The sequence below is a fragment of the Daktulosphaira vitifoliae genome, unplaced genomic scaffold (genome assembly GCF_025091365.1).
Source record: "Daktulosphaira vitifoliae isolate Bord-2020 unplaced genomic scaffold, ASM2509136v1 Scaffold_2, whole genome shotgun sequence".
NCBI classification, from domain to species: Eukaryota; Metazoa; Arthropoda; class Insecta; order Hemiptera; family Phylloxeridae; genus Daktulosphaira; species Daktulosphaira vitifoliae.
The window spans coordinates 25,332,159-25,349,205 of NW_026099573.1; the positions used below are offsets into that span (position 1 = coordinate 25,332,159).

The following is a 17,047-nucleotide window of genomic DNA, read 5'->3' on the forward strand; positions in this document are numbered from 1 at the left end:
CAAAGAATATAGCATAAGTGGATTTAATTTCTTATCATAATCTACTAAAAACGAGGCCGTTTTCCAACGATAACACTTAATACGATGTTTAAAAGTTGCGTCATTCATTAGTGGAATATAATTGTTTGTTAAAATGATAAATGGTGGACCTTGTACCGTCTGATCGCCTTTGAATTTAACCTGTACCTTACAAGTATCACTTCCTAAAAATTCTTTTAATTTTTCTATTTCCGATGTTTCATAATTGGGTTTATTCTTAACACTATTCTTTTATCGGCTACCTCCATATAACTGAATGTGTTGTAACGATTTAATTTACTAATCACTCCATAATTTAAAAAGTACGAACAAACCGCATCAAAAAAGAACTTTTTACCACCAGAAGTTGGAGATAAAATTAAAATAGTGTTTAATTTCGGAATTTTTTGTTTAGAACATTGTAAAGTGTATGTAAAAATTCCGAGACGGTTTCTGAATCGTTGTCAAATTGAAACATTAGTAAACGATTGGCTAATATAACAGAGTATTTTACGGAATAATACGAATTATGAACACTGTACTGGTAACTATTAAAATATGGAGTACATAGAGGGTTCGCGTAAAACTGTTCAAAATCTTCCATTGACCAATGGTTCAAGATACCGCACCATTTATCAATAGAATTACTCGCTATAATGTGTTGTGGATGTAAATCGTTGAATAAAACATTATTAAAATATTCTGGAGTACGGAATATACAGTTTGTAGGTGATATCGGATGTGAACGTAGCAACTCGTTAAAAGCAGATCTAATTGTTTCTTTTGTTATTCTCTTCGCCTTTTTGGAATACATTTGAATTCCTCCCCGCTTGATTTGATCTGACGCAGTGTCGCTTTTGTCAATTTCCGTAAATAGCTGTGGTCTTCCGAGTTCTAGAGGCACGTCCCCTTCAAATGAAAAACAGCATGCTTCCAAAGCTCTTTCTTCTCCACATTCCGGATATGCTGACGTCGATACATTCGTATTTTGTAACCAAGGTCGAGCGGGTCGATCTCCAATGACAAGGAAGACGACAGACCTTCCTTGTCCACTAAAATATCCCTGTGAAAAAAAAATAAAATAAATTTGACGTAATACATTTGTACTTGTATAAATGTTGCGATGTTTAAATGTACTGTCATTTATTAGTGGTATATAGTTATTTGTTAAAATAATAAATGGAAGACCTTGTACTGTTTGATCGCCTTTAAATTTAACATGCACTCTACACGTGTCTCCGCCCAATAATTCTATTAATTTTTCTATTTCTGACGTTTCGTAATTGGGTACGTTCCATAAAACCACCCGCTTATCCGCGACTTCCATATGGCCAAATGTATTATATCTGTTTAACTTACTAATGACACCGTAATTTAAAAAATATGAACAGACAGCGTCAAAAAAAAAAATTTTTACCCGCACTGGTGGGCGATAAAATTAAAATAGTATTCAACTTCGGTATTGTTTTGTTTAACACGGTGTACAACGTTTGTAAAAATTCGGTGACGGCGGTGGAATCATCGGAAAATTGATACATTAACAATCGGTTTGTCACTATTACGGCGTACTTTATAGAATAATAGGAAATGTGAACGCTGTATTGATAACTATTGAAATATGGAGTACACGAAGGATTCGAATAAAATTGGTCGTAATCCTCCATGGTCCAATGATTGAGAATTCTGCACCGTTTATCTATAGAGTTTGTCGCGAGAATATGTTGGGGATGTAAATCGTTAAAGAGTGCATTATTAAAATATTCGGGTGTTCGAAAAATACAATGAGGAGGTGACGGAGGATGGGAACGGAGTAAATCATTAAAGGCTTGTCTAACTGTTTCTTTGGTCACTCGCGTCGTCTTTTAGGTACGCATTTGAATTCTTCTCCGCTCGACTTGATTTGACGTAAAGTCGCTTTCGTTAGTTTTCTGAGATAATTGTGATCCTCCGAGTTCTGGAGGCATGTCCCCTTCAAATGCAGAATGGCATGCTTCCAGAGTTCTTTCTTTTCCACATTCCGTATATCTTGACGACGATAGAGCCTCAGTTCGTAACAAAGGTCTAGTGGGTCGACCTCCAATGACAAGGAGGACGACAGACCTTCCTTGTCCACTAAAATATCCCTATAATAATGTACTCGTTAGTATTATAAACAATTATTAAAAATTGTGTTTTAAATATCTCACCAGGATTGCCTGCCAATCGCTTTCCGTGAGATGAGACACTCTGCTTCTTCGTCTGAGTTCCCGTCGGAGGAATCGACCGGAGAACGACGACGTTTTCCACCACGCACACCTACAAGCTCCGTTTGTATTAGGACAGGTGTGCGCGACGTGGATGTGGTCGTCGTGCGTCGAGACAATGATTGTGGAATCTTTTCGCCCGCTGGTTCGATCGAACCTCTGCACCATGCCTGCGAGCTCATTAATACATCGGCGAACTGCTCCAGGTCCAACAGGCACGAGAACCCATGACCTGTAACGAGTTCTGCCGTCTGTAGAACTCGCAGCAGCGATTCGACTGGAATATTCCGCCAATGCTTGGTCATACGTTTCCACGTTTTGGCCAACAACAAACTCATGATCGCTCCAAACGGCTCTGTAGTATCGTCTAGGTCGATCTGAGTTAACGTTGCCGGTAACGTGGTCGTTGTCCAAGTTTTTGGACTCATTATATCCCAGTCTTCCGACAGAAGCCATAGAACCAGTACATATACGGCTGTTGGTATTCGGTGTTCGGTCTCGTTGAGGAAATATAGTAGTTTTGCGACTGTTGCCATCATGGATGAATCGTAAGGTAGATCCCTCTGTAGAATCTCTAGAGCTTCGTCTCTCGTACGGTTTAAGATCTTTTCTCTCAACTCAATTAAATCGTCGGGCCATCCTCTGGACGGATCTCTCTGAGACACTGTCTGAAGAGGAGGAGACATCCGAAAACGCTACAACAATACTACGTAAATACACAAACCTTTTTACCATAATATTATATAAAATATAATTACCTGACCACATTCCATATCTGGACTGAGCGACGCCCGACTTGTCTCCCGCTCGTACTTCTTCATCATCGCTGCTTTCGCAGACTGTTGACGTTTCATAATCGGTTTTTTGTTCACTGTTCGTACTTTCTTTACTGGACTTGTCACTTGTAATGTCATTTGAGTTCCATGGAGCGGTTTCACCAAATCTACCGAGCCTTCCCTCGAACATGATTTCTGTGCCGTCATCCGTTCCAATAATTTTTCGGTCTTCTCGGAAGCTGCTGTCGGTTTCAACAAATTGTCCATAGTCTCGTAAACGTCGAAAGAAATTAAACATATAACGTAGAAACTAAGTTGAGCGTTGAACAAGAGCTGTAAAAATGACATTGTATTATAATATGTCTATTATAATTACACATGTTATATTTACCAAGATTGCTTGCCAATCGATTTTTTGGAGATCAGCGACTCGGCTTCGTCGTCTGAGTTCTCTTCGGAGAAAGGCGTTTGAGAACGACGACGCTTTCTAACACGCACACCTACAAGCTCCGTTTGTATTAGGACAGGTGTGCGTAATGTGGATGTGGTCGTCGTGCGTTGACAAGACAATTGTGGAGTCTAAACGGGTACTCGTTCTACTGAACCTTTTAACCATACCTGTGAGCTCATCAATACATCTGCGAATTGCTCCAGGTTCAGTAGGCACGAGTACCCATGATCTGTAACGAGTTCTTCTGTCTGAAGAACTCGTAACAGTTGCCCTACTTGAATACTCCGCCAGTGCTTCCAAACGCTTTCACGCCTTTCCCAACAACAAGCTCATGGTTGGACCAAACTGCTCTTGTGTGTTTTATAAGTCTTTGTTGTCCATAGTTTTGGTGACAGTATTGCCCAATCGATGGCCAGTAACCAGAGGAGAAGAAGATAAATAACCGTCGGTATTCAGTCTTCTGTTTCGTGTATGAAATAGATTAATTTGGCCACTGTTGCCATCATCGACGAGTCGTACGGCAGTTCTTTTTGGAGAATTACCAACGCTTCGTTTCTGTTACAATTTAAAACTTTCTCTTAGCGTAATTAAATTTTCGGTCCATCCTTTGTATGGATCTCTCTGACACGCTGTCAAACGAGGAGGAGACATTCAAAACCTCTATAAATATATTTGACAAGTATTAGATAGTATACATTATTTTTTGTATAAAAAATTTACATACCTGACTACATTCCATGTCCGGACGGAGCGATTCCCGACTTTGATCCCGCTCGAATTTCTTCGTCAAAGCTTTCTTCTCCGAGACTTGACGTTTCATAGAAAGATTTTTTTTCGGTATCGTCTGTCTCACTTTCCGTACAGGAGTTGTTAATTGTAGTGTCATCTGTGACCCCTGTGTAGATTTCACCAATTCTACCGAATTTTCTCGAGAACATTGTTGGAGAAGTCATTCGCTCTAAAAGTTTTTCGGTCGTCTCTGGTAATTGTTTCGTAAATGTTTCCATTATTTTCGTTTGAAAAAGAATCGTTCATACGTTAGTCACTAACAACTTGTGTAAAGACTTGTAAAGAACTCGTCGATTACACAGAATGAATCGACGCTTTATATACAATTTCATATTTATTAGCGTACACGAGGTCAAATAAACAACGGTCACCCATCCGCGCTTAACTACGGCGGCCACACTGATTAAGCTTGGTGCTTGCTCGAAAGAGGAATTTTTTTCCTCTTTCCGACGACGACATGTGCGGAACCCACCCACCTGCACGCACCGCACAGTGGCCGCCGGGTGTAATAAAGAAAATTAAAAGATTAAAAGACGTTATATTATCTAAAAAATGATTCCTAACAAAATGGATTTGTTGTGATTAATATGCCTGGTTTTCAGCATACACCATATAAAGGTGTAAGTGCCTTAAATTGTATGAACATGTGATCATCTTGCCTTGACACAACATAAAAATAATTTAAATTATAATATATTAAATGTTTTGTTTAAATGTTTATATTTTCTTTTAAATGTTTACTATAATTATGTTTTATGTATTTGTAATAAATTAGATTGAATTTTAATTAAAAATGTTTTTTATGTGTATTTTGATTTTATTTTAGTATGAGAGTTGAGATCAATGAATAGTTTCTCCTAAACACTTTAAAAAATATTTTCCTGTGCTTTTTCATCACTGCAATTTTTAATTTTTTTTTTAGTTAAAAAATAATGATATATTTAAGTAAACATAAAAAATTGATAGTTAGTCGTATATGTAAATTATATATTTAGCAATAAATAATTAAAGTAAAACGCAATATAGCATAATGATGCGGCATAGTTAAAGAACCTTGCAGGTAAATTAAAAAAAGGAAAAGGAGAAAAAAAAACATCTTTTGTTGTCCCAACCATTACAAAAAATGCACTATCTGGTTTTTCTTTATATATTATATGTCGTAACACAATATGAGGGAAGTGTAAATGTAATGTGTACGAAGATGAAGATGAGGATGTGGTGCCTGCTGTCTAGGTATTCACATGCCTGTTGTTATAGGAAGGGAATAAGGGTAACGCCTAGGTATAAGGTGCAGACGAAGTGAAAGACACAAGTACTCTGAAATGTTGTGAAAGAGAGTTGATATGTTTAAAAAGGAAAAAACAATGACTTTACTTTAAGCAGTATACCGGACAGCGACAACCGAGTACCGAGACAAGGCACTGGAGTCGACTGACCATGATGGTCAGGTCTTTTGGGTTTTTATAATAATTTGAACTATTGCCAATTTGGCAATAAATATTATTTGTTAATTCATCAGTCTCAGGAGAAGCGGATGTGCCGTCTGTATTTTATTATAATTCTCACAATAATGGTAACGTGACACCATCACATATATTATGGGGTCATTTCATGTGAAATCACCCCTTTGTGGGCAGGTTACATTTATAAAAAATAATATACAAAATAATAGGTAAATACCTCATGAATCTATAAAAAAAAATTTATATCAATTTGGTAATTTTAAAAAAAGTTATGGCAGTTTTTAGTAAAAAAAATTGAAAAAATGTCGAAAATTAGCAATTTTTAAGTTTGTAATTTTTTGGAGATTTCCTCCATTTACGGGGAACTAGGGAAATTTTTCCAATTTTTGAGGGTAATATCTTCGACTAGATACGATTTGTGATCTTTTGACGTATTGTTTAAAGAAATCGGTTCGGTGAGAGCTGAGAAAAAGCAGTAACAGACAAAAAAAAAATAAAAATAAAATTAATACCTTTTCAGCTTCGCATCGAAGTTAAAAAATAATAATTTGAATGTTAACATTCAAAACCTAAAAGGGGTTTTGGTGACTGCAAGGATTGTATTAAAATCTAATTTTTATTTTAATCCAATATTATTATAATTTTTTGTTTGATTATAATAATAGTAAACAGTTAAATATTATTACAGATTGTTATTTTACTAATAACTAAGTAGTGCTATACTAGTTTATACTGATTACCTCTTTTCTATTCTGCTTCAACCCTTATTAGTATTTATAACTATTTTGTTTAATATCTTTGAATTTTATTAACAATAGAGAAAGAATTTTAAATATGATTTTATTTTATTATTATTATAAAGGTTACATGTTACACTAGCTTATAAAATGAAAAATGATTTAATTAAAAAACGACTTGCCAATAACAATTTATGGACTAGCATTTCAAAAATTATGATGATTTTAAATTATAAACGGGTAAGTATAATAATAATATTATACGCATATAATAATATTATTAGACATATTTTGTTCGCACTTTTCCTCCTGTCAAAGTATAAAAATGTTAACTTTCCAAGTATAGATCAAAAAGTTGTTATCGACCAGTCATTTTCTTAACTATCTATTATTTTTAACCTAGTTAAATATGTATGTTGCCATTAAAAAATTAATGTTGACTCTTTTATAAGGTATAAGGAATGAATTAAAAAAGTATTAATTAATTGATGAATCTAGAAATATATTAAATTAAAAATTGAATTTTCACAATTTGTGATGGAGATGAAACAAAAGAAGCATACTCAAAAATAAACCTCACTATAGCAAAGTATAATACATTAGTAGGTTCATCACAGTTTTGTTTAAAAAAATCCAAGAGTTCATGATGCTTTATTACAAGTAAAATTAAAATAAAAGTAATTCACTTTAATTTAAGCATAGTAACGTTGATAATTAATTTATTTAATCAAAGTTATTTAGTAAATCTATCCAGAACAACTTCCCTTTTACAATATAATTGTTAAATTTATTTTTTAAATACAATTTAAGATATTATAACAAAAATTGACTTAAACATATTAGCTAAATCAACACTTTTTGTATTGATTTTATAATTTGGTTTAATTATAATATTTGGTCAGTTTACATTGTTTATTGTTTAAGAAAAATAAATTGTTATTATACTTCAAGAGCAATTCTTTAATCTCTATATTTGAAAGTCTTTGTATTCAAAAACTTATTAAAAAATTTACATGATAAATTTTAGGCATATTATAAAATATTGAATTTATGCTTATATTATACAATTACGATAAATAATGTATGTAAGCATGTTTAATAATAAATTATAATATTATTTATTTAAATTAATAATTACTTCAATTTTTTGGGATTTTTTTATATACATTTCTTGATTTATTTTTTTAAGTATGTTTTTTATACATCACAGACCAATATTTCAAAAAATATGATTTTTTTATACATAGGAAGGGAAGGAACGTGATTGAGAAATATTATGTTATAAAAGATATAAAACCCGATGCCTTAATCCAACTAAGTTTTCATAACCTTTGATATAAAGGTCTAAAAGTTTTTTTTTTATGTTTTAAATTCTTAGGTTTGTTTTAAGTAGATTTTAGAAAAAAAATTTATTTGTAATATTAATATAGTATAATATAATAGTACTGATGTTTATTTTTTATTAAATTATAGTCAAAACTGACAACTACCTATTACTAATTTTCTCATCGAAGTAATTTCTGGGTTGTTTATGAAATTTAATTATCTGATTTAATAAATTTTGTGCAATTGCAAGGGATAATTGTTTTAATTTTTTTATTTAATTCGGTTAATGATTTAGCAAACTGTCTTTCTTGGTCCTTGTTGATTATTGTGAGAGTATCAATGTGTGTTTTTAATGCGGCATTCTCCTCGTTCAGTATATCTATCCTATTGAATACAAGTATATTCTCATAATAATATGAAAAAAACATACACATAGTTCTGTTTATGTTAAAAATCAAAATAATATGACATACTTAAGTTGAATTTGGTTCACTGAAATTTGTTTTGATTCATAGGTAGATTTATATGACATAGGCCGACTCGTATTACTACACGTCTTGGACGACACTGTTCTCATTCCTCCTGTTTTAGATTCCGTTCTCTTCACTTTTTGTTTTTGTTTTGCTAATTCAATCTAGTAATAAAAAAAGTTATCTAAAATTGTTAGAGAAAACAGTTAATACTAAAAAAATAAAAACTATAAAATTAATTTATGCTTATTTTCTAAAATGTATACATAATTTACATTTTACAAATTTTAGACAATAAAAAGAATCTCATTGATTAATAGATAAATATACAATAGATACTATAAATACAAAATAATTTTTGGTAAGTAATTTGTTTCTGTTTCTTTAATTATAAGTAAGCATATATATGCAAGAAATACGCACTATTCAATTGTTTAAAATCTTTTTTATTTATTGTATACTATGAAATATTTAAAAGATCAGTACGATTTAAATATCAAATAATAGATTTATCAAATAATATCAAATAGATCAGGAAATATTTAATGAAATGATTTTATTTGACATGAGACTCACGCTGAATATAAAAAATATTTTCTTATTTATAGGATTATTTTTTGACTCGACAAATTTGTTTGTAAGAAAAGAGCTAAAAATTAATTAATATTTTTATTAATGATAAATAATCAAAAATATGTTTTGAACGTAGTCTAAGAAGTATCAAAAGTTTAAGCATTGTCAGTAAGATCTGATAACACTTATATGTAGAAGAACTTGGGAGAATGCCGGCTTATGGTAGTACCGGTCCCCCATATTTCTTTTTAACTGAATTACTGGGTACGATATTGATTGCTTAGCAAGATTATCGTTATTATCATTACTTAAAATATGATGATTAATGATAATATAATAATTTTTTCTCACCAAAACATTTCCATATTTTCATTGACGGTGACATTAAAGTTTCGTGATTTTCAACTTTTTAGGTAAGAATTTCTATGATATTTTTCTACCACATGTGTATAATTATTTTTATATTTCGCAAAGGATTGACTATTATTTTAAAAATAATGATAAATGGTTTTACTTAATGAAATAAATTGATTATCAAGTGATTCTAAAGGGGTGATACCGGCTATAATTCATTACTAAATAAATCTTAATTTAACAAATTTGTAACCTTACATACTATAATCAATATATTAAAGTTTTATTTCCAAAAAATTCCATAATATTAAAACAAAGAATTTTTGAGTTAAATAAAAACCATTACCGGCATTACCCCAGTTCTCGATATTAAATTAATTTAAGTAAAATTATTAATAAATTAATACAGTTAATGAGTTATTGAAAGAAATATATACAATCATAAATATTAATTTCTATTTATTTGTATATTTCTATTATACTAAATTTGATTTTTTAAATATTTAAATGGAGTTACAATATGAACAGTATTACCCTTATGTAACGCTGGTCACATTCAATTTTTTTAAAAATCAATATTATATATAAATATTAATTTAAAGAACTTTAAGTTTTGATATAATATAACCTACACCTTTTAAGATGAAAAACATCTGAGTATATTCAAATACAGGTTAGGTGGCAGACATTCCCCCCGTTACTCTTATGTGTTCATATTATTTAATGACATAAATTTATTCTTTTTGTGAATATATCTATGCTAACCTTAAGATCTGTAGTTTGTAAAATTTTTTCACGAACTTCCGTGTTGGCTTTGAGTAATAATTCTAATAGTTGTTGATTTTCAAGCTGTTTAAATTTCTGTAAATTAAAATTTGAGCTACATGTAACATTTATATTACCATAGGTATAAATTGATAGTAATCAATTACATGTATTGGCTCGTTAACAATATTTGAAAAATCCATTTCTTGTTTTATTCTAAAAAAATCAATAAATATAAAATTGTAATAATTGATTAACATATTAGTATTATTAGGAATATTAATTTTTAATACAAAATAAAGGACAATTTATTTATCATTGATCACTAGATTTCTACTAAAATAATAATTTTATGAAACTTTTAAATACTGGTTATTTTTTTTGTTTTATAAGTAGCTTAATATTTTTAAGCTCTTGACCTATCCTTTATAAAATAATAAAATTTATTTTTTCAATGGTAACATATATATTTTATTAGCCTTAAATTAGTTACATTCCTAATTGGATAATTTTTATAATTTAAATATAATATAATTTAAACATTTTTAACCACTAATAAATTAATAATAAATTCTACTTAAAAAGCCAAAAAAAAATTATCGAAATTATTATTATTCTAGGAGGAATATAATAGAGGTCAAATTTTATTAAATAATAATTTAATAATTATATTATTCAAGTAATTATTAAATCAATAAAACAAAGAAAAATAAAATAAAATAATAGAAATAATAGAAATAATAATTTAAACATTAAATAATAAAATATAATTAGCAAAACATGAGACATTCAAATAAGGAAAGATTTTTGAAAAAGTTGGATATTATAACTATAAAAAAAATGTATATTATTCCATATTTTTAGCAGGAAATTAAAATTTTTCAATAATTATGAATTATGGAATGTCCATTCAACTATTATTAACAAATCTAAAAGCCAGACAAAGGTTAGGAAGTTACTCACAATTAGTAATACTAGATAAATTTAACACGATACAAAACGTTATAGTCGTAAAAGAACACTCCGAGTCCAAAAGACAAATTACTAAAAATACAAAGGTTTTCAATACCATGGTCATGTGGCAAGTTATACATTGGATGAATAGGAAGAGCAATTGCAACAAGAACAAAAGTAGATTAAAAAGGATGTGGTCTACCAAAGAGTGTTCAAATTCCAAGTAAACGGACAAAATAAAAACAGTGAACACAAAATTCAATTTAACCAAATAGATCAAAATATTGAATAAAGCTTATTGAGTATGTGGGGGCGCGGTTTGTCAAAGAAGTTTTATAGTATTATATAGCGATTAAGAAATCGGGCGATGTTTTTATGATAAGTAACAATAGTAACGTAACTTAGGAGCTCTCGAGCGAACATACCATTTAATTTATATATACGTATCGTTTAATACAGTTCACTTCATAATAACCTCAATTATTGTGTTTATTATTAATCAAAATACGTCTAGTGAGATTGAATCACCTATCCACGGCTTAACAGAGTAAATGTTTATACAAGAAAGTAATGGAAATAAAAAAATTCTAGAAAATTATTACAGAGAAGGTGGATGCAAAATGAACAAGACTTGGTTACTTATCATTCACTAAGAAAAAAGAAGATTACACAATTGTGATGGTTTCACGTTACCACTTTTGTAAACAATTATTATTATAAAATACAGACAGCACATCCGTTACTAGCGACTGATGAATTAACAATAAAAAATGGTTAATACAAAATTAGCAATCATCCAAAATATAATTTAAACCCAAAGGACCTGATCATTGTGATTAGTCGATTCCAGTACGCAGCCCTTTGCTTTGTGTCATTCATCAGTCTCAGTACTCGGCTGTCGCTATCCGGCTTACAGTATAAAGTCACGTCTTTGTTCTTCTTTTTCACCTACTTACTCTCATACTCGACATTTCAGAGTACTTGTGTCTTGCACTTCGTCTGCACCTCATACCTAGTTGTTACCCTTACCCAATAACAACGGCCTTTCAACACCCACAGCCTATCCGGAGTGTCAGTCGAGTACAGTAACTGCTGTACAATTATTCGTACGTGTATATCCAGGCAGTAGATTCGTCTTCATCTTCGTACCTGCACTACACTTTAGTGGTTTGTTTTGTATTACGACATAATAGAGAACAAAATTTAATATGTAAAAAGTTATAATGAAAAAATCTGAAAGTTATCAGTGTAGAATAAATAGATTAATGTTAAGAATGTCAAAAACATAAACAAAAACACTATCAATAACAACAAATAGTCATTATTAAGTTTATCGATAATCAACCGATTATAATATAAAAATGAACTCAACGAGCAAGCCAACCTTAAAGTTCAAGCTCAGGTTTGTACCTATCATTCTGAAGAAGAACTTTGCAACGAGTTCGAAACATTAGAATAAAACTGAAGAGATAGGTACATCTGTAATTTTTCTAAATAGTATGTGTTATTTTTTGAAAAGTCAAAAAAACTTAAAAATGATTCAAATCTACTCCCATACAAATTTGTTGGGCATTAATTTGTCACGCCAAAATATTGTATTGAGCATCTAGTTTAACGGAGTCCAACAACGCTCTTAAACTGTGTCATATCTTAAATATAATTTGTCAGCCGAGTAATATTGAAGTTACACGTAATTAATATAGACATTATGTGTCACATATACATTTTTTAAATAATTTTACTTGGTATGCTCTCATTAAAAACACACTTCTGACTTTTAGATTTTTAACAGTACGTATATTTAATAATAAATTCATCAAGTCACTTACATAATTGGTTTACACATTTTTAACTCATTTTGTAATTGTTTAATTTCCAAATCTTTGCTTAATAACTTTTTTGTTTCTTCCTCAATTGTCTTTTCTACCTAAAAGATGAAGTAAATAAAAAATGTTTGTATGTGAATTGGCGTAACTTAAATTACCTCTTCGAGCCTTTGACAAAGAGTCTTATTGTCCCTTTCTAACTTATTTAGTTTACGAATAGTATCTTCATTGGTAGTTTTTAATTTACCCTATACATTAAATAAGGTAGAGTCTCATGAAAATAATAAAGAATTAATAAGTTTTGTAAAAATATAGTATCAGCAGGGTTGTCTCTTATACACGCACTTCTTGTTCTTCGATGATTTTTTCATTATGTTGAAATTTCAACTGAATCTTTTCAAGCCGATCTCTAAGAACTGCCATTTCTACATCAAGAGCTTTACATCGACTTTCCCATTTTTTAGAAGATGTATCTAGCTCATTAACTCTCTTTAGAGCGCATTTGAGTTCTAATTCGACAAGCGATTTTTTTTCTCTTTCTTCCCGTCTCACATCTTCTATTGCTTTTTTATCTACTCATGCACGCAAAATAAATCGATTCATAAAAAAATCGAAGTTTATTATTTTCTCCTATCCAAGTACTTACATTGAAGTTCATCGAAATCATTTGTATTTGTGCTGTTTTTTAGATTTAGTTTTTCTTGGAGTTGAGTTACTTTTTGCTGTAATAATATTATGTATTGGGCTCGTCCTCTGCGATCTGACAATCCTGTATGACTGTTCACAGTTTTTTGTAAAATAGAATCGCCGACTTCATTTGCTAACGCCTTTACAAAATACAATTATGTTTATAAATAATTAATAATCAACTCATTATAATTAAATTCTCTCTAATGAACATTATAAAATAGTGAACATTTATTCGTAATTTTTCCAGTATGATTATTTTAGCTAAATGTATTTAATTTTTTAAATACGCAAAGTATCAACATATAAAACAGTATCCGCCATCAAAAAAGTTCTATTATTTATCCTAAAATGCTTACTGTTTTGGTTAATTCTAAATCCTTCTTTAGCTGTGATATTTGGTCTCGATAATTACAAAGTTTTTTGTTTGCTAAACTTAACCTATTGTCAATAGGATCACAAGTTACACTATTATTTTCCTCACTTTTTTCTTTTATTGTTTTTAATTGAATTGATAATTCACGGACTTTTTCTGATAGTTCAAATATTTTTTTGGAAGCCGAGTTATCAATTTCATTTTTAGTTTTTTCCAATGTTTTAGTTTTTTTTTTGCTTTGTTTTTCTAATAGTAATGTCAAGTGCTCATTATCTTCTTCCAAACACTTAAAGATAGATTTATTCAAATTAATTAAAAAAAAAAAAAATTTATTCTAGGTAATTAATGTAAATTGGCTGGAGAATAAGTAAGCTTGTATTTAAGAGATGACGTGACGATGCAATAACCATTGACGTATAATTTAGAAATAATAATGTAAATATTCATTAAAACTCATTTTTTTCAGATGAGTTATATAATTTAATGTGATGATAATAAGCATCATTATATTCTTACAAAAAATGTAGAAATAATCCAAAAAAAAAATGCAATTTTTAAGTATAACACATTTTTGTATGTTTTTATATATGTTTAAATATTTATTTATTTTTAATTGTTTTAATACCTGAGAATAAAATCGAAATAGAAAACGTTGCCGTTAAGTCCTGATATTTCGTGTAATTGTAATTTTTACACTCCTGAAAGTTTCCAATGTAAAAAATACCAGTAATATTTTTGAAGGGCAGACGGGATAATAATATATACTCTATTTATAAATTTGTTTCTGGCTACTAATATTTTAGATATTTTTTCTACTATTAATAATTTACATATTTTTTTTTGAAAAATAGGCTTTTAAAAATTTATCTAATAATAATAAAATTAATTTTTTTTAACTGGATCAATTTTTCTAAAATTCACCAGAGAATTAAAAAAACTCACTTTGCATTGAATTATTTACTTATTTGAATGTATGTTGTTTTTATTTTAATTTATTTAATGTTAAATAGTAAAAAAAAATTTCATATTTACTAAAACTAATGTATAAAAAATAAATGTATTGTTAAATATTCTGTTTTATAAAATTTTATAAAACTGCGATTAATTCAGTAGTTGGCAGAGTGTTAACATTTCTTACTCTGTCAAGCTACATAAATACAACAAAAATATGTAAAAAATTAAAAATCTACTCTCTAGGCATTATAATTATGTTCAAAATAATAAAAAAAAAAAAACTGATTTAATAACTTAAATTAAATTTATAGTGAATTGTAAGTTATATCGGTGTCATTTCTCAGTTTTCCCTTAAATAAATGCTGAGATTATAGTTTAACAATATACAAAATCTTAATAATAAGTATCATAAAGTATGATCAAAACACTATTAGGAATAATTNAATTTTTTTATGAGAAATAATATTTTTTAATAAACCCTTTTTCATTCGACATACTTTATCTTAATCGAGATATTAATAAGGAACCAGCAGATCAAGTAGCTTTTGGAATAAAACACCAATTTTTTTAAAATTAAACACTATCTAAAGATTTGCATCGAAGCGTTTATTTTTGATAGTGATTTTAATCACTATCAGATATCATTATACTTGATCCAACTATGTCACGTCACCACTGTGCCGCGACCCCCCTGTGCTGGGTTTTTATATATAAATTACTTGTATTTTTCTTGTCAGATGCCTATTCATTTCTTCGACACACATTGATTGTATGGGTTCCGATAAATTCGATTCAAAAATTTCATTCTTCATAAGATATCGATTTATTAAGTTATTTTTCAATTTATGCGGACAAAAAGTTACATTACCTTCTTATTTATAAACGTGCCCATTTCATCCATTACCTCTTTATTTTCATAATCATTTAAATTTTGATTAAAATATTTTACGATATCGTCCATTGCATATATTTTATTAAAATCACTACATTCGCATAAATGTAGTATAACTTAAAATAGCAATACCTTGTTTACATATTGTAAAATGTACGACAAGCATATTTTATTATTTTACAAATTTTATATACAATTGATAAAAATTGTATAAAATAATATTTTATGGCCAGTAAGTATTATTTAACAAATTAAGATTCCATTCAAATATTTTATTAACAGCACCAACTTAAGATTAACTATTCATACAATTTTCAAAGAGTCATTAATTTATAAATTTATATTTCATATTAAAATATAAATTATATTTGAAAAATAACTGAATTAAACTGAAATTACACTATACAAATTTAGTTTCGATGCAAAGCTGAGAAGGTATTAATTTTACTATGATGTGTTTTGTTTTTAGTTTTTTTGTCTGTTACTACTTTTTTTCAGCTCTCACCGAACGGATTTCTTTCAACGNTGTCTGTTACCACTTTTTTTCAGCTCTCACCGAACGGATTTCTTTCAACGATACGTCAAAAGATCACAAATCGTATCTAGTCGAAGACATTACCCTGATGAAAAATTGAAAAAATTTCTCTCGGTCCCCATAAATGAGGGAAACCTTCAAAAAAATTACAAATTTAAAACTCACTAATTTTTGAAATTTTTTTTACTTAAAACTGCCATAACATTTCCAAAAATGAACTAATGAATACATTTTTTTTTTAAAGATGCTTATTGTCTTTACCTATTATTTGGTATATTTTGTTTATAAATCTGACCCTTTAGCTGCCCACAGGGGGGGTTTTAAAATGACAACTTTTTCACAAAAAATTAACTTTTTCAACATAACTTTTGAAAATGTTCCGGAAGGTCTGACACTTTTATATATATCTTAAATTAAATCTGATGTAATGTACTTTAATTTAAAAAAAAAAAATTTAACCTCTGGACTTGTCTTCATGGTGAAAACGGCTACTGAATGCTATTTTTGTGTGAAAATTCTCGATTTTATAAATTACATTTTTTAGTTTAAAGTGCTATAACTTTTTAAAAAATGTATGGATCAATACAATTTTTTCATGAGAAGTAGTATTTATATACATCTTTCATTGGATATACTTTTTTTTTAAATCAGACTATTTCCCTATATATGGGGGGGCTTCAAATATAAAAAATGCATATAGAAAGTAGAACTTTTTCAACTTAACTTTTGAAAGTGTTCCGGAAGGTCTGACACTTTTATATATATCTTAAATTAAAGCTAATGTAATATACTTTAATTTGAAAAAAAAAAATTTGACCTCTGGACTTGTCTTCATGGTGAAAACGGCTACCGAATGCT

At 29.2% G+C, this 17,047-nt stretch overlaps 2 protein-coding genes across 2 annotated transcripts in view; one reads left to right on the forward strand and one right to left on the reverse strand.

The window, feature by feature from the left end:
- Window positions 1-17,047, forward strand: part of LOC126897468 (E3 ubiquitin-protein ligase MARCHF3-like) — a 72,857-nt gene that overhangs the window by 11,400 nt on the left and 44,410 nt on the right. The gene's annotated exons all lie outside the window — the stretch shown is intronic.
- Window positions 8,016-15,723, reverse strand: LOC126898070 (paramyosin-like). Its single transcript, XM_050672019.1, has 9 exons — window positions 15,631-15,723; window positions 13,392-13,572; window positions 13,091-13,317; window positions 12,904-12,993; window positions 12,749-12,846; window positions 10,103-10,181; window positions 9,966-10,061; window positions 8,277-8,437; window positions 8,016-8,187 (listed from the first exon to the last, which is right to left on the reverse strand). The coding sequence occupies exons 1-9, from the start codon at window positions 15,721-15,723 to the stop codon at window positions 8,016-8,018; spliced, it is 1,197 nt and encodes a 398-aa protein (XP_050527976.1).

Bases quoted from the DNA above. Each gene is read 5' to 3' on its own strand.
- LOC126898070 (XM_050672019.1), bottom strand. From the start codon at position 15,723: ATGGACGATATCGTAAAATATTTTAATCAAAATTTAAATGATTATGAA. The intron at 13,318-13,391 runs GTAAGTACTTGG...GTGCATGAGTAG, and splicing joins TGATTTCGATGAACTTCAAT to ATAAAAAAGCAATAGAAGAT. The intron at 12,847-12,903 runs GTAATTTAAGTT...TTCATCTTTTAG, and splicing joins TTTGTCAAAGGCTCGAAGAG to GTAGAAAAGACAATTGAGGA.